Source organism: Haliotis cracherodii, unplaced genomic scaffold, assembly GCF_022045235.1.
Source record: "Haliotis cracherodii isolate W230 unplaced genomic scaffold, xgHalCrac1.p SCAF_1, whole genome shotgun sequence".
Classification (NCBI taxonomy): Eukaryota; Metazoa; Mollusca; class Gastropoda; order Lepetellida; family Haliotidae; genus Haliotis; species Haliotis cracherodii.
In genome coordinates this window covers 19,195,502-19,210,018 of record NW_027266264.1, presented here as the reverse complement: position 1 = coordinate 19,210,018, position 14,517 = coordinate 19,195,502, and the positions used below count along the sequence as shown (strand labels likewise).

The window sequence follows — 14,517 nt, the reverse complement described above, 5'->3', positions numbered from 1 at the left end:
GTTGACTGCGGCGGACAACACTCACAAACTGTGTGATAACAACGCGCCCAACAGAAGCGACTATAGTTAATGATTACAAAATATTTCCCTCACCAACTGGCAGTATTAACCTGATGTACCAGAACCTACAGATCAACATGCAACTGAACACTTGTAATTACTGGTGGTGGACAGTAGTATTTCCAAGGGATGCATAATCATTCAGAAGACACGCCCGACGAATACATTGTCAGTCAATATTATGTTCATCATATGCATACGTCATTCAACGTAAGTGGTTAAAGCGTTCGCTCGTCACGCTGAAGACCCGGGTTCGATTCCCGACATGGGTACAATGTGTGAAGCCCATTTCTGGTGTCCCCCGCCGTCATATTGCTGAAATATTGCTAAAAGCGGCATAAAATCAAACTCATTCACTCACTCACTTATTCAACGTACAACAAAAGACATATGGGTTTAAGGATTAGCTATAGTGTACAGACTATATATCCTGATATTTTGTGTAACTTCCAAATTTACTCAGAGGATTTTGACATAAGGTTGTTCTCAGGCATAAAACTGACATGATATCAGTGACATGAAAATACATACTTATTGATAGATGGACACTAGCAATTGCATTCTATTTCATTCGAGTATGTTTTGCCTAGGTACGACTTAATCTCACAGGGGCGGTCGGGTAGCCTAGTGGTTAAAGCGTTCGCTCGTCACGCCGAAGACCCGCGTTCGATTCCCGACATGGGTACAATGTGTGAAGCCCATTTCTGGTGTCCCCCGCCGTCATATTGCTGGAATATTGCTAAAAGCGGCGTAAAACCAAACTCACTCACTCACTCACTCACTTAATCTCACATATATTTCTTGTACAACAAATGCTCATTACTTCATAATTTGGACATGTGACACAGACCCTGAATGAAATATATCCAATACAACCCACGCAAGTCTATAATAGTTAGCAAGTCGAGAACGTTGCAGTTTCTGAAAATGAAGAAAGCGTTTGGGCTCCGTTTTATTATAATTCATTAAGACTTTTCTTTCGGCAAAATATTCTTATTTCAGATGTTAGTGAACCGACAAATAATGTATTAAAACATATACTCACTGCATGATAGACAACAGTTTCAGCAAGCGTAATGTTTAATTGCAACACAAACATAACACGTGTTAAAAGTGTTTCTTTGACAACGTGAAAGTGTTGACGAGCATGGTTTTACGTCGCCTTAATCAAAATGCATGCAATATCACGGGGGTACATCAGAAACGGTGGGGAAATTAACCCGAGCAGCGTGACGAGAGAGAGAGCGAGCGCGCGCTTTACCCACTGTGCGACGTCACATCCCCTGTGTATTTCATAAATAAAACTTCACTAACCTAAAACTCCTCAGCACATCCTCCTGCAAAACATCTCTTACAACACAGACGTCGGGCACTGGCGACACATCCCTGCAGACATCGTAGGGTGGAGATAAGGAGATCCTTGATTGCTAATAGGTCAAGCCACGGCTGGTACTCGTCACTCTCATCATTACATCTTGTGAACCCTCCAGAAAATGAAGTGTTGATGCATAGAAACAATATTATCCTTCCCCCAACGCTCAGCAGAACCTGTCCTAACTCAACACGATCACAACTGTCTCCCACACCTAGATCGCACCCTCTTATCTTTCCGTCACTGCAGTTGTTCAGTACTAAGCGTCGAGAATTGTTAGTACTACGTTTGTTTGGTTTCAGTTCATAAAGGAGGTCCTACTATATTCATATATATGCCTATTCAACCCTCTACATATATAACCTATGGTTATCCTGACGGCAGTCGGTCATTGTTTGTTACATGCCTTCTCAGCTGTTCATGCTGGGTATCGTAACCACGACGAGACATGCAGCACATAAAGACGTCTCTGTAGGTGACTGGACATGTTATGAATAGGTGACTTATGGCCTTCACAATGGCCCCGTCACAGCACTGCTAGAACCCATACCCAGGAGCAAACACTGCTGATAGGCAGGGCTGTGTGTTTGCACCAGGTCCAATGGCATGCTGAGCTGTCTGTTTACAATGTAAACAGTGCCATGTTCTCCCTTCAAGGTCCAACCTGATTCAACCTCAAAAGGGGGTATACGGAATCACCAACAATTCCTCTGGTCATCATCAGGGGCGGTCGGGTAGCCTAGTGGTTAAACCGTACGCTCGTCACGCCGAAGACCCGAGTTCGATTCCCGACATGGCTACAACGTGTAAAGCCCATTTCTGGTGTCCCCCGCCTTGATATTTCTGTAATATTCCTAAAAGCGGCGTAAAACCAAACTCACTCTAGTCATCTTCAAAATAAATGCGAAGCTCTAAAATTTCATTGTGTCCAGAAAATGGATAATGTCTGTGATTTCACGTCTGCCTTCCGATTAACGACACATTGTTCATAGTATCCACATGTATGTATTGAAATAGGGGGTAGCGATATAATTTGATTGATTTACAATTTTACCGATCCTCGTGAATGATGTCTAGTATCAGTATTTTGTATTCATATGAGTTAATAATTAATACTATTTTACCAGCAAACCCTTCAAACAACACGATTGTTGCAGTTACAGGTGGTTCCATCTCACCTGAATATAGGCACCGCACCCAGGGCGAGGTCGGATGTCACATTCCTTCATCTGCATGCGACTTGCCAGAATAATTCTGGTCCATCATTCAACAGTAATGAAAATATATGTTTCAATAGAAACACACATCGCACCTGAAAAATACTAGTTATTACTTTTTGTGGTTATTAGTAAATGTACTTGTAACACTATTATTCTGGACGTGAAGATCCGGGGTAGAATAGGTCTTCAGCAAACCATGTTGCCGTAAAAGGTGACTATGCTTGTCGTAAGAGGCGACTAACGGGATCGGATGGTCAGACTCGCTGACTTGGTTGATGCATGTCATTGTATCCCAAATTGCGTGGATCGATGTTTCATGACAATTATCAATCACTGGAATGTATGGTCCAGACTTGATTATTTACAGACAGCCATCATTTCTGAATGCGGCGTTAAACAACAAACAAACAAACCAAAACCTATCACTCTGAACGTGTACATTATTATTCATAAGGAACCCAATCACAGGTAACAAAGCGTCATGGGCGTACTAGATGAAACATATTCTGGTATATCTGAGTATTCATGACTGCACGTTCTCCCACTGAATACCTTTAGGCAGCAACCAACACTTGACCATGATCCACTGTTGATGTATGTGTGAGTTTATATACATTCGATGTTTAAACACACTCTATTTACAACCAACAAAAGAAAACGCTGATATATTTATGGCCATTGTCAACGTTGGGAGTTAAGCGTTGTTTATTAGGTATACTGAAGGCCCTTGGCTATTCAATATATTTCTTGCGAATATTGCATAGCATGTCATTTATTCAACGTGCCCACGAGGCACAGGTATTGCTTTTCTTGACTATGAATACGGTTAAGAACGATGAGATACATGGGTGTCTATGGCTTTCACTCGTGCTTCTGCATTCTACGTAAGGAGTTTGAAGAAAGACATTTGAGTCATACAGAATAGAAAGTCACATGTGCATTCATGATTCTTTAATGACTATGGACGATGTAGTGAATTGTAATGTCAGTTTAGTGAGTCGACCGGGCTGTATTGACACGTTACAGTAGCTCACTAACACATTCCTAACGCTTAGTTAATACTCATAGAAGCAAAACAACCTGTTTTCATTGGCGTTTGTGTTAACTGTTAGCGAGCAAACTTGCTCCACATTATTAGCGTGTGCAGATACGATTTATTTTTTTGTCGGGCCCTGATCGTCGAAGGCGCCGTCAGTGTTACGCAGCTGCGTCTCTTCGGCGCGCCAGAAACCTATGATTGCGTATTCGAATCCCGGTTCTCCCCGATGTATTACGGGTATGGTGTTTGTCAGCACCATACCCGTGCTCGTGGGTTTCAACGAAGTGGTGAACGTCTGTGACCTGCATCACTTCGGACTTTCGTTTCACATTAGGGTGCCACGCCGCGATATAACTGGAATAGTGTTAAAAGCGGCTTTAAACCCAACTCACTGACTATTTTGGCTGCATCACGGCATTTCACAAAGCACAACGTAACGGCAGGTCATACAAGATTATCTCTTCGGTGAATTCCACGTGTTCGTGTATGGCGCTGAAAGATCCGGGTTAGAATTGATCTTCAGCAACCCATGCTTGCCGTAAAAGGCGACTATGCTTGTCGTAAGAGGCTCGCTGACTTGGTTGATGCATCTCATCGTGTCCCAAATTGCGTGGATCGATGCTCATGATGTCTTATCACTGGATTGTCTGGTCCAGACTCGATTATTTACAGACAGCCGTCACGTGGCTGGAATATTGCTGGGTGTGCCTTTCAACAACAGACAAACGTTACCGTCGAGGTGTTCATGTCGGGGACTATGCTGGTCACTGATTGCAAATATGAGGACAATATTAGTAATATGCAATCATGTAGACCTCAGGATACCTCGATAGATTCGGCTGCAGGATAGGCCCCAGTTCCCACTGACGTAGGAAGAGTCTCCGAAAAAGATGATTGGATGGTTACCGCCTTCCAGCAGACTGGGGCGCATAAAAGATTCACCATGATCATAATCCTTTTCCGGATACCCGTGGTCCGTGGTTTCATAAGGTGGGGCTTTCCTCAGACGTCAAACTGAGACGTCGCGATATAGCTGAATACTCTTCAAAGCGGCATAAAACGCAGCTCACTCACTCGCTCATCCATCGAGACGCACCATACATGACGGCGTAGCTACAATACAAGATCAGATTTGGCTACCTCCGATCATCCAGAGATGCGAGGATTCTCTCAAGAATCAGTATACAGTCGTCAAATAATACAGCATTAAATACCAATACACCTGGATATTAAACCTCGCTCTCACATGCCTATCACATTGAAAGAACACTTTCAGCAAAATATTTAGTCAAAATATGATCAAGATGAAAAGAGGCATAGTATCAACCGTACGTACGAGCTGTACGTAAATGTTTCCAAAGCGTATATACTCAAATATGTTTCTGTTATATGATTGTATATGTAATTTGTTTGAAGTTGTTTTATGGACGAAACACAAAACACGGCATGTTTTTTGTTTGTTTGTTTATTCTTTAACGCGATATTCCAGCTATATGACGGCGGTCTGTAAATAATCGAGTGTGAACCAGACAATTCAAGGATTGACATCATGAGCGTCGATCCACGCAAATGGGATCGAATGTTATTGGTAGATGTGTACCTAACACGGGGCATTATCAAACCACAGTAGAGAAATTGGTAACATTTAATTTAATATTACTCTTCTCTATAACAGTCTATACATCACACAGTTGTAACATAATCAGAAAAAAATCAATAAACAATGTTCTTGAACCAGCTCTTGTTGCAATGTTACACTGCAGTCATCACTATCATTGCGGTTGTCATGCTGGTAATTCTTCACGGGCAGGTTTTTTATCTTTCACACTCTTGTGGGATTTATTTCCACTGTCGGCGTTTTGTGAATCGTCTTTCTTACAAGTAGAATGGGATTCGGGCTCAATGCCAGCTGATATAGATTCGGCATCATTCTTGCCAGCTGATTTAAAACTGTCATTCTTAGCAGCTGAACTCGATTCTGCTTTCTTGATAGAGGTTTTAGAGTCATTTTTCTTATTAAGAGTTTTAGAACCACTTATCTTTCCATCGCGCTTACGCTTCCCCTCAACCGAATGTGTTTGGCCATGATCTGTCTTAGAAATCTCTTTTTCTTTTACAAGTTCGTCATGGTCACTTTTCATGGCGGCGAGTTCTTTCACTATCTTCCCGATATTTGCCTTCAGTTGTTCAGCCTGGTAGTCCATCAGTCCTAGATACAGCTTCATCCACTCCAGCGTCTTCACCGACCTCTCCATCGTGAGTACAGTGGCTGCTAGACCCTCCAGGGACATGTGTGCTCCTTCCATGTCTCCTGCCCCACGGGAACGAAACAGTTGTAAATTGATGATGATGATGATGATGATGATGATGATGATGATGATGATGATGATGATGATGATAATAACAATAATAGCGAGTGAGTTAAAGTTTAAGATCCATATGGACAGATTTTCGGTTATATCGTGGTTTCAGGTTAAAGTAGGAAGACATTCCAAAGTGACTGAAGTCATAGACACCAGTTTCAATGAAACCCCAAGGCCACATATACGTACATGGTGCTGACACGCCAAGGGTAATATTAGGAATGTACTGAATATACAGCGATGAGATGCCTGAGAGTTGTACAGACCAACAACAACATACACCATAATAATCCTGGATGTGATGCGTGTATGTGAGTGAATGAGTTTGGTTTTACGCCGCTTTTAGCAATATTCAAGCAATATCACGGCGGGGGACACCAGAAATTGGCTTCACACATTGTACTTATGTCGGGAATCGAGCCCGGGTCTTCAGCGTGACGAGCGAACGCTTTAACCACTAGGCTACCCAACCGCTCCGATGCGTGTATGTAGCATGGACTGTGTGATATTATATTTATGAAGAACCAATCTCCATTCATACAGCATCGGGCATGAGGCTTATTGTAGGGTAGTGTATTACAAATGCGAGCATTACTCTATGGCTCAAACGGTACTTTACTGACCAGTCTCAATCTGTATGTCCAGAGCTGTCTTGTAGTTTGTGTAGGCAAGCTGAAGGGCTTCCTCCTGCCCCAGAGAGTCGTTCTCTGGGAACCGTCGTCGCAGATACGCGAACGCCAGATTAAGGTAGGCATGAGACAATAGGTCCTTGTCCTGGATCTCCTTCCGGAGATCATCAAGGCTTTTCTCGCCATCTTCGCCTGTGACATTGGAAAGCGCAGAAGCAATAATTTCACACTTAATGTTAAATTGGTCATCTTTTGTGAATATATTCATTTCATCATAATAGTTGCGTTCTGAACTCATTCGACTGATATGGAATGTATTTGTACCTGTGTATGTACTGACTGCTGCTGTGAAATCTTTCTGAAGAAGATACACGGCTGCTATGTTGTGGCGCATCTGCAGACATTGCTGTGGCATCTCCGCACACAAGTCAGCCTTCTGAAGTTTACCATGGGACCTTTCGAAGTACTTCACAGCGTTTCGATATTCTTGTATTTGAGTGTAGACAAGTCCAAGGTCACACCAGGTTGTCGTGGAGATACTGGTACCTATATTCATAAAGAAGGAACCGTGGAAGCGTGATGTTTCCTGCTTACGTTATCCAAGATTAAACCACTGAGGCGCTCATAGATGACATGTATACAGTGTTGTTTGATTTCATAAAAATATATTTTATATATTTGGAAGCTGGATATCTCGAATAGTGTTACTCTTAACTCCCCCCCCTCCCTCACACACACACACACACACACCTACACACATTAATATGTATATTCAAATCATGTATGTTCAAATCATCCAGAAAGCAATGCTCTTGGACTAACGGGGTGTAACTGTAATGAAAATAAGCTATATACTTACAAATGGAATCATCCTCGGGAATAACGGCCAGACAACGCCGTCCTTCCTCTTTAGCCTCTTTTGGGTCACGTTTCAGCAACAGGTTCATCATCTCATACACCATCTGCAGTACAGAGTCCACGTCCTCTGAATCCCTGACCTGTTTGTACGCGAGAATCTTTCCTTTCAGAAGTTCACAACGCTCACTGTCTTTGCGTTCGATACGCAAAAGTGCTGTTAAGATGTATTGCTTCAGACAGGTATCCGAGCCACTGTCGTCATCATACTGCTTAGCTTGGTACAGGGCATGTAGGATACCATCTGACTCTGTGCGTGAAAGGATTCGAGTACCCTTCACACGCATCATCCCCACTGCTTTGTAATAATAAATGTCTGAAAGGATGACGGGGTGATGTTTCTCAGCCGTGGTTGTCATGTCACTCAACATGTCTATACCTGTCTGGATTCTATCAGCAGAGTGTACGTATGCTGTAGCAAGGTTGAGGCGGCATATACATACATTTATCTCTCTGTTTGTGCCAAGGTGTTCTGCTTCAGTCAGTGCTTCTTCAAACAGTCTGATCTGCCCGGGGCCCTCCATTTCACTCCCCTGCTTACATAATCGTCTCACTTTCTCAGCGCGTGTATTTGTCAGTAGCGGCATGGCGTTGGCGTTGATGGCGTTGAAGACGTTGCAGTTTGAATTACATCAACAATAAGAGGCGACGCAGATCCTGTATGCAGTACTAATAAATAAACATGCATAAAACCATATTCTGTTGTTACTGTGTCATACTTCTATTCAATATAACGATGAGCGTTATACCTAACATAACCTTCAAATAACTAGGACACGGTGTCGACAGGACATGGGAAACACTTGATCAAATGCCCTTACCTGCCTACATTACAATCTACACGGCCTTTTAAGGCACTCTCAGCTCATATGTTGTCTTTCGACGACCACAGTCATGACCACAGAGATAACACAGAGGTCCAATAGCCTGTCTTTGTACTGCGGGCTGACTTAGCGTGGTAATACAAACTGCAAGACAGTGTCTTCTGGGACCGTTATGTGAACCGAGATCATTCTGCAGTGGGGACCTTTGTCAGTACATTTTGAATAGCATTCTATCTAACCGTTGTATAACTATATATAATATTATCATTTGTTACGTTGTGCCCTTCTAATGAAGAAATAAACGATGTTTGGGAGTTGTTTATCATACAATAAAACACTGCAGGCAGAATAAACCATGTGGGCGCCACTTTTTATTTTACTATAAACAGAGAGCACGAGTTGTTTATTTCTTATGTGAAACATCAACATTACGTATAGCCGCTTTAAATGTCATAATAGAATTACAAGCTAATATATACCCGTATTTAGCAAATGATGACTCCCTCAATAGTATCCGACCCCGGCAATGTCGGACAAGTCCATTTCATGCACGGGTGGGTGCTTCCTGTACAGTTTTACAAAACTTACGTATATTGTCTGTACGTTTTCTCCCACTAGCGATTGTTATATCTCTCCCTCTTTTTGATGCGATTGTTCGGCCATTGCGTTTATCTGTGTTGCCTAGCTACATCTATGGGGAACAATCACTAGACACTTCCCTCTAAAAAATAACCACGTCCAATATACGAGTAATCAAGTTGCGAGCGCATGTTCGAATCTTCAGAATTTACGTCATGATAGAACAATGTTTTATCATGAAATAAACCACGCTTCGTTCTTCATTGTTCTTTGCGATTTATCTCGTAACTATCTCATATCTTTTCTTTAGCCCTGCATGACAGGCACAAACTGTATAACCAACTCACCTCGTTGTAACGCTTAATCACATGGTTGCGTGCGGCGGGGGCTCGCCTCGTGTCACAGTGCTACCGTCGTACTTGGACATACATTACAGACTCTAGGTTTATGATAATCGATACTATTTCAATAAACTAGGTATGATCGAATGACCCACTTTGGTGACCACTACACACTAACCCATGAAGATCCGGGTTAGAATTTGTCCTCAGCGACCCATGCTTGTCGTAAGAGGCGAATAACAGGTTTGGGTGGCAAGGCTCGCTGCCTTATTTGATGCATGTCATCGTACATTGTATCTTGATTGCGTAGATTGATGCACGTGATGTCAACAACTGTATTGTCAGGTCCAGGCTCGATTATTTATGGACAACCGCTATTTGGTTGGAAAATTGAGTGTGGCGTTAAACATTAAACACACTACATAACATTAACAGTAGGTACAGTCCTATTGTTGTTCCATTTATATTTGTTAAATATATCTTAAAAACCGTGCTCAACATCACTAATGTCACAGAGAATAGATACATTAATATAACATCCCTTCCCCACCCCACAATAGCAAAAGCACAAAACAAGACATTAAAAAATTAGAGAAACAAAGCATCCAAAAACAAAAAATATACAATCGCAAAAAAAACCAACAACTATGTTTGAGTGAAGTACAGTATTCCGATCACGACCTCCAAGTTGGTAGAGAGATCATTTATGCCCGCAACACTATACTGGAGCAAGGAGCAAGTGTATTGTGATAAGACTAAATCCGACGTCCACGGGACGTGTGTCATATAGCAAAGTACAACATATAGGACGAACATATGCAACTTCTCAAATGACCACTTCGTAAGTAATACAGCAGTAGATAGTGTGCCAGGTGCGCTTAGTAGAAGCTTCAGTATGTTTATTTGCTATACCATCTTCGCCATCGTACTGCTACAGGTTGAAGGTAGGAAACGTTACATGTGTCTTCTTTCACATATGTCATGGAGCTTTTGAACTGGTAAAATATTTGTAAAGGAAACAAGCGTGGATCAATTAAATTTAAAGATTACATTGAGGTAACAACTATTGTGTTTAATTTACTTGTACATAGGCTTGAATTTGAAGTAACCGGGAGGGCGTTGTCAGCCCAGTCGTCTGAGCCGCCGCAATAAGCTATGGAGAGTTACTTCCCCTAAAGATGCCAGAATCGTATGATTGAAGGTTCGAATCTTGAACTGACCTGATTATGATTCTTGGTTTGGCGGCACCTTACCCTTGCTCGTGGGTTTCGGCAAAGAACAACGTTGTACATAGATACTGCAAATATGTATCACTTCGGACTTAGCGAGCACAGAAAGCGGACACACCATGGCAAAATGAAAGAGTTATAATGGGCGTAAAGCCCAAGTTTTAAGTGTACTATAAAATCATTATGAAACGTAGAACTTGATTATTATCCGCCGCCCTAACGAAGTTGGCGGGGGATATAGAAACGGATTCCGTATGTCCGTTCCTCCGTCACATTTCGTTTACGGAGCAGAACTAGGAAACCATATGAGATAACTTTACAAAATCTCGTACACACATTCACCATATGATGTAGATGTGCCTTTAGCTATTTAGGTTTCCCTTGCATTTTAAAATCACTTTGTATACATTTTTGAAATGTGGACATAAACTCTGAACTGAAATCGAAGCAGTGGGTTTCATGTCCGACTCGAAAACTATTAAAGATATCTTTATGAAACTTCGTACATACATTGACCATATAGTGAAGATGTGTCTTTTGCTATCTATGATTCCTCCGAATTTTTTATTTCTTTCATATAAATTTAATAAATTTGGGCTTTGTCTCAGAACTGAGTGAAAGATGTGGGTTTCATTTCCGGAAATTATTATATGATGTTTTATTTTCTTATTTCAAATTAATGGCGAACAAGTTGACGCTGCAACAATCAAAGCTATAAAAATATTCATAGTAGTTGTCATAGAATTCACCAGGTTTTTAGGGGTCAGCATGCTCACATCTTTTGTACCTTATCTGTTGAGTGTACCTTACTCTGGTAACTACCCGTAAAGGGTGGGGCTGCAACAATACCTGCCTGTATAACAATGCTGTACAATACAACTCATGATATCTAAATGAGTGAATTTTTGCAGTGCTCAATGACACAAAATAGTCTAAACCTTCACATACTAGAAGCTGATTACAGCCTTTGTTTTTCATTACAGTCTTATTAAAGCAGATATTTGTGCAAAAGGTTTATGGATATGGTATACAGTATCGCTTGTATTCAACCTCTTCCACAAACAGGTGGACAAACTGATAATATACAATGTCACATTTGATTGCACATATCCTTGTCTTTAAGACTGGAAGTGGCCGGGGGAAATACATGAAGATGCCTTCGTCTGCTTGTCCTATATACTGGAACTTGTGTGATACTTGGTACCAGACCTATTCAACAACACCGTATGGATTCTATCAAAGCGAAAGAACTCCAATAGCATATTAAGTGAAAAGCGTTAGTTATCTGCAGCGCTGGTTGTAATGCATAGACAACCACATGCTTCATATATTTTTCATCATTTCAGGAAGACTCAATTATGAAGGCAAGACATTTACGGTAGCGTTCTTTCCAAACTATGTGAGCATGTATGGCAGGTCTGTGACGGGGCACCTGTATTTTCGAAGTCAGTCAGGGGGCAGCTGCTCCGTCACAGACGACGATGGGAAGGTCCACCAAGTCACACTCAACCACACGAAGGACGTCTTCACACAGTTTGATCTGCCTGGCGGGAAATTCTACAGTCTCGGCATGTACGTCCAGAAGAGGGCCATCTTCGTCCAGTGTACCGAGGTTGTTCAGCTGTACGGTCTGAGCAGCAGAGACAGTGATGTCGGAGCAGCATCAGCCTTTAACATCCTTCCCACGACATCACTGGATATGTTGTCTGAGTATATCATTCCATCGGTGCCAAACAACGCCATGCTTGGGGTGGTTGCTATAGAGAATAACACGTCGGTCACTGTTGACATTAAATCTAACTGTCCCGATTTCGGAAACGGAGAGACTAAAGTACTTAATGCCCGAGACGTATACCAAGTGGCGTCTCTTGAGTCTGGGAGGGGAGTGTATTGTACTCTCGGAGGTACACACATTAAAAGTAGTAAACCGGTAGCTTTATATACCGGCGGAGTGATACTTCTTTATCCGGGAGTCCATGGCGATCACGTGCTGAATCAGGTACGACCGCTATCGCAATGGGGACGTGAATATATCGTACCTCAGGTCATTAACATGGACAAGTACAATATTCGTATTGTTGCAGCACATAATGACACCAATGTTGCTATATTTGGAAAAACAACCACGTCATTTGTACTTAATGAGAAACAGGTTCACCAAGAAGACCATGCAACCGACGACAACGTTTTCATTTCGGCTACCAAATCTATCCTGGTATCCCAGATTGCTGGCAACGACCATGGATATGACGTGTTCGGCTCCCTCGTCCCTCCCGTCACAGAATACGCGTCATAGTACGTCATCCCCGACATCCAGGCGGCAGGAAGACATTTCAACCTCAATGCCACTATCATCACGGAATCGAAATGCGTCCCCGACATCGGGGTCAAGGCCACGTGGACGTCGTTCCAAGCTGGTTCGCGAGAGTTCTCCGTGACAACCATACCAGTCAACAACACACTGACGGAGATCAACAGCAGCTCACCAACGTGCACTTTCGGCGTGCAGATGACTGGGTTTGCCACCTATGAAGCCTACGCATACTTTGTGACACCGTTTGGTCCAAACTTTTAGTCAGGTAAACCCCTATGACAATAGATACAAACAGTGAGTGAGTGATTATGGTTTTACGCCGCTTTTAGCAATATTCAAGCAATATCACGGCGGGGGACACCAGAAAGGGGCTTCACACATTGTACCCATGTCGGGAATCGAACCACCAGGCTACCCGACCGCCCCAGATATAAACAGTACAACCTCGTTAACACGAAGACTATCGAGTTGTCCAGAGTTTGATATAAGAATGTTTCTTTTTTTCTCTTTGTTTTTGGTTTAATGCAGTCAGCAATGTTCCAGCCACATCACGATTGCCTGTTGATAATCTTGTCTGAGTCAGGCCAGTGATTGATATGATGAGCCACGTCCAAAGCCGCCAAAGTACGATGACACGCAATCAACCAACGATACAATACCTACTTGCACACGGCTTCCTTACGAGTTGGATGTTGTTTCAAAAGAAATATCGATTTGACTTCGAGTAAGCGAGGTTAAGCTGTACGACCAATTTTCTTAAAACATTTTTTAATCTACTAATAAAAGCCCTTACGTATATGCTTCATAAATAATTTTGGGATTTTGTATCGAGCTTAGATATTTTTTCAGTTACAGCTATAAAACAAGATATTTATTTGTCTGGCATTTCTTTTCAAAAATCTGAATCATGCTTAATTTTTTCCAGAATTTTGGCGGACAATTTCTCCTTTTCGATAAAATCCCAAATCTTCAAATATTTAAAATTTTCATGGGAATATTGTATATTGCACTGCTTTCCTTTTAGGGCGACGTGGACGATGTGCGGGTTCTATGTGATTTATCAGCACAGAGCTGAAAAGGCGGCCCACATTTACGGACACACCACTTCAGTAATTATGTATCTTCTGAAAATCACCCTGATCATACTAAACCTGTTCACTGTTTCGCTTTTCAACATCTGTCTGACATAACCTTTAATTGTACCTTAGAATGTTCTACCATTGTAACCAACGATTTCTTTGGTTTGAATATTACAAGCCTTTTTGTTTTGAAGGTATTTCATATTGGAAATAAAAAAAAGATCTTTTTCGAGCCTCATCTGTTCAGATACCGGAACCTTCCTTGCACTTCAAATTTTGGACCCGTGAAGATCCGGGGTAAAATAGGCCTTTCAGCAACACCATGCTTGACCGTAAAAGGCCGCAATGCTTGTCGTAAGAGACGACTAACAGGATTGGGTGGTCAGGCTCGCTGACTTAGTCGATGAATGTCATCGTATCCCAATTGCGGAGATTGATCATGATGCTCATGATGTCTTATCACTTGATTGTCTGGTCAAGACTCGATTATATACAGATCGCCGACATATAGCTGGAGTATCGCTGAGTGCGGCGTTAAACAACAAATTAACAA

At 42.1% G+C, this 14,517-nt stretch overlaps 1 protein-coding gene and 1 pseudogene across 1 annotated transcript; one reads left to right on the top strand and one right to left on the bottom strand.

Moving 5' to 3' along the window:
* Positions 1–5,320: 5,320 nt before the first annotated feature.
* LOC139461309 (uncharacterized) lies at positions 5,321–8,401 on the bottom strand. Its single transcript, XM_071242935.1, has 4 exons — positions 7,543–8,401; positions 7,008–7,229; positions 6,678–6,875; positions 5,321–6,002 (listed from the first exon to the last, which is right to left on the bottom strand). Exons 1-4 carry the CDS (start codon positions 8,183–8,185, stop codon positions 5,476–5,478), a joined length of 1,590 nt encoding a protein of 529 aa, XP_071099036.1. The 5' UTR covers positions 8,186–8,401; the 3' UTR covers positions 5,321–5,475.
* Positions 8,402–10,231: 1,830 nt separating this feature from the next.
* On the top strand, positions 10,232–13,624 carry LOC139461298 (IgGFc-binding protein-like; annotated as a pseudogene).
* Positions 13,625–14,517: the final 893 nt, after the last annotated feature.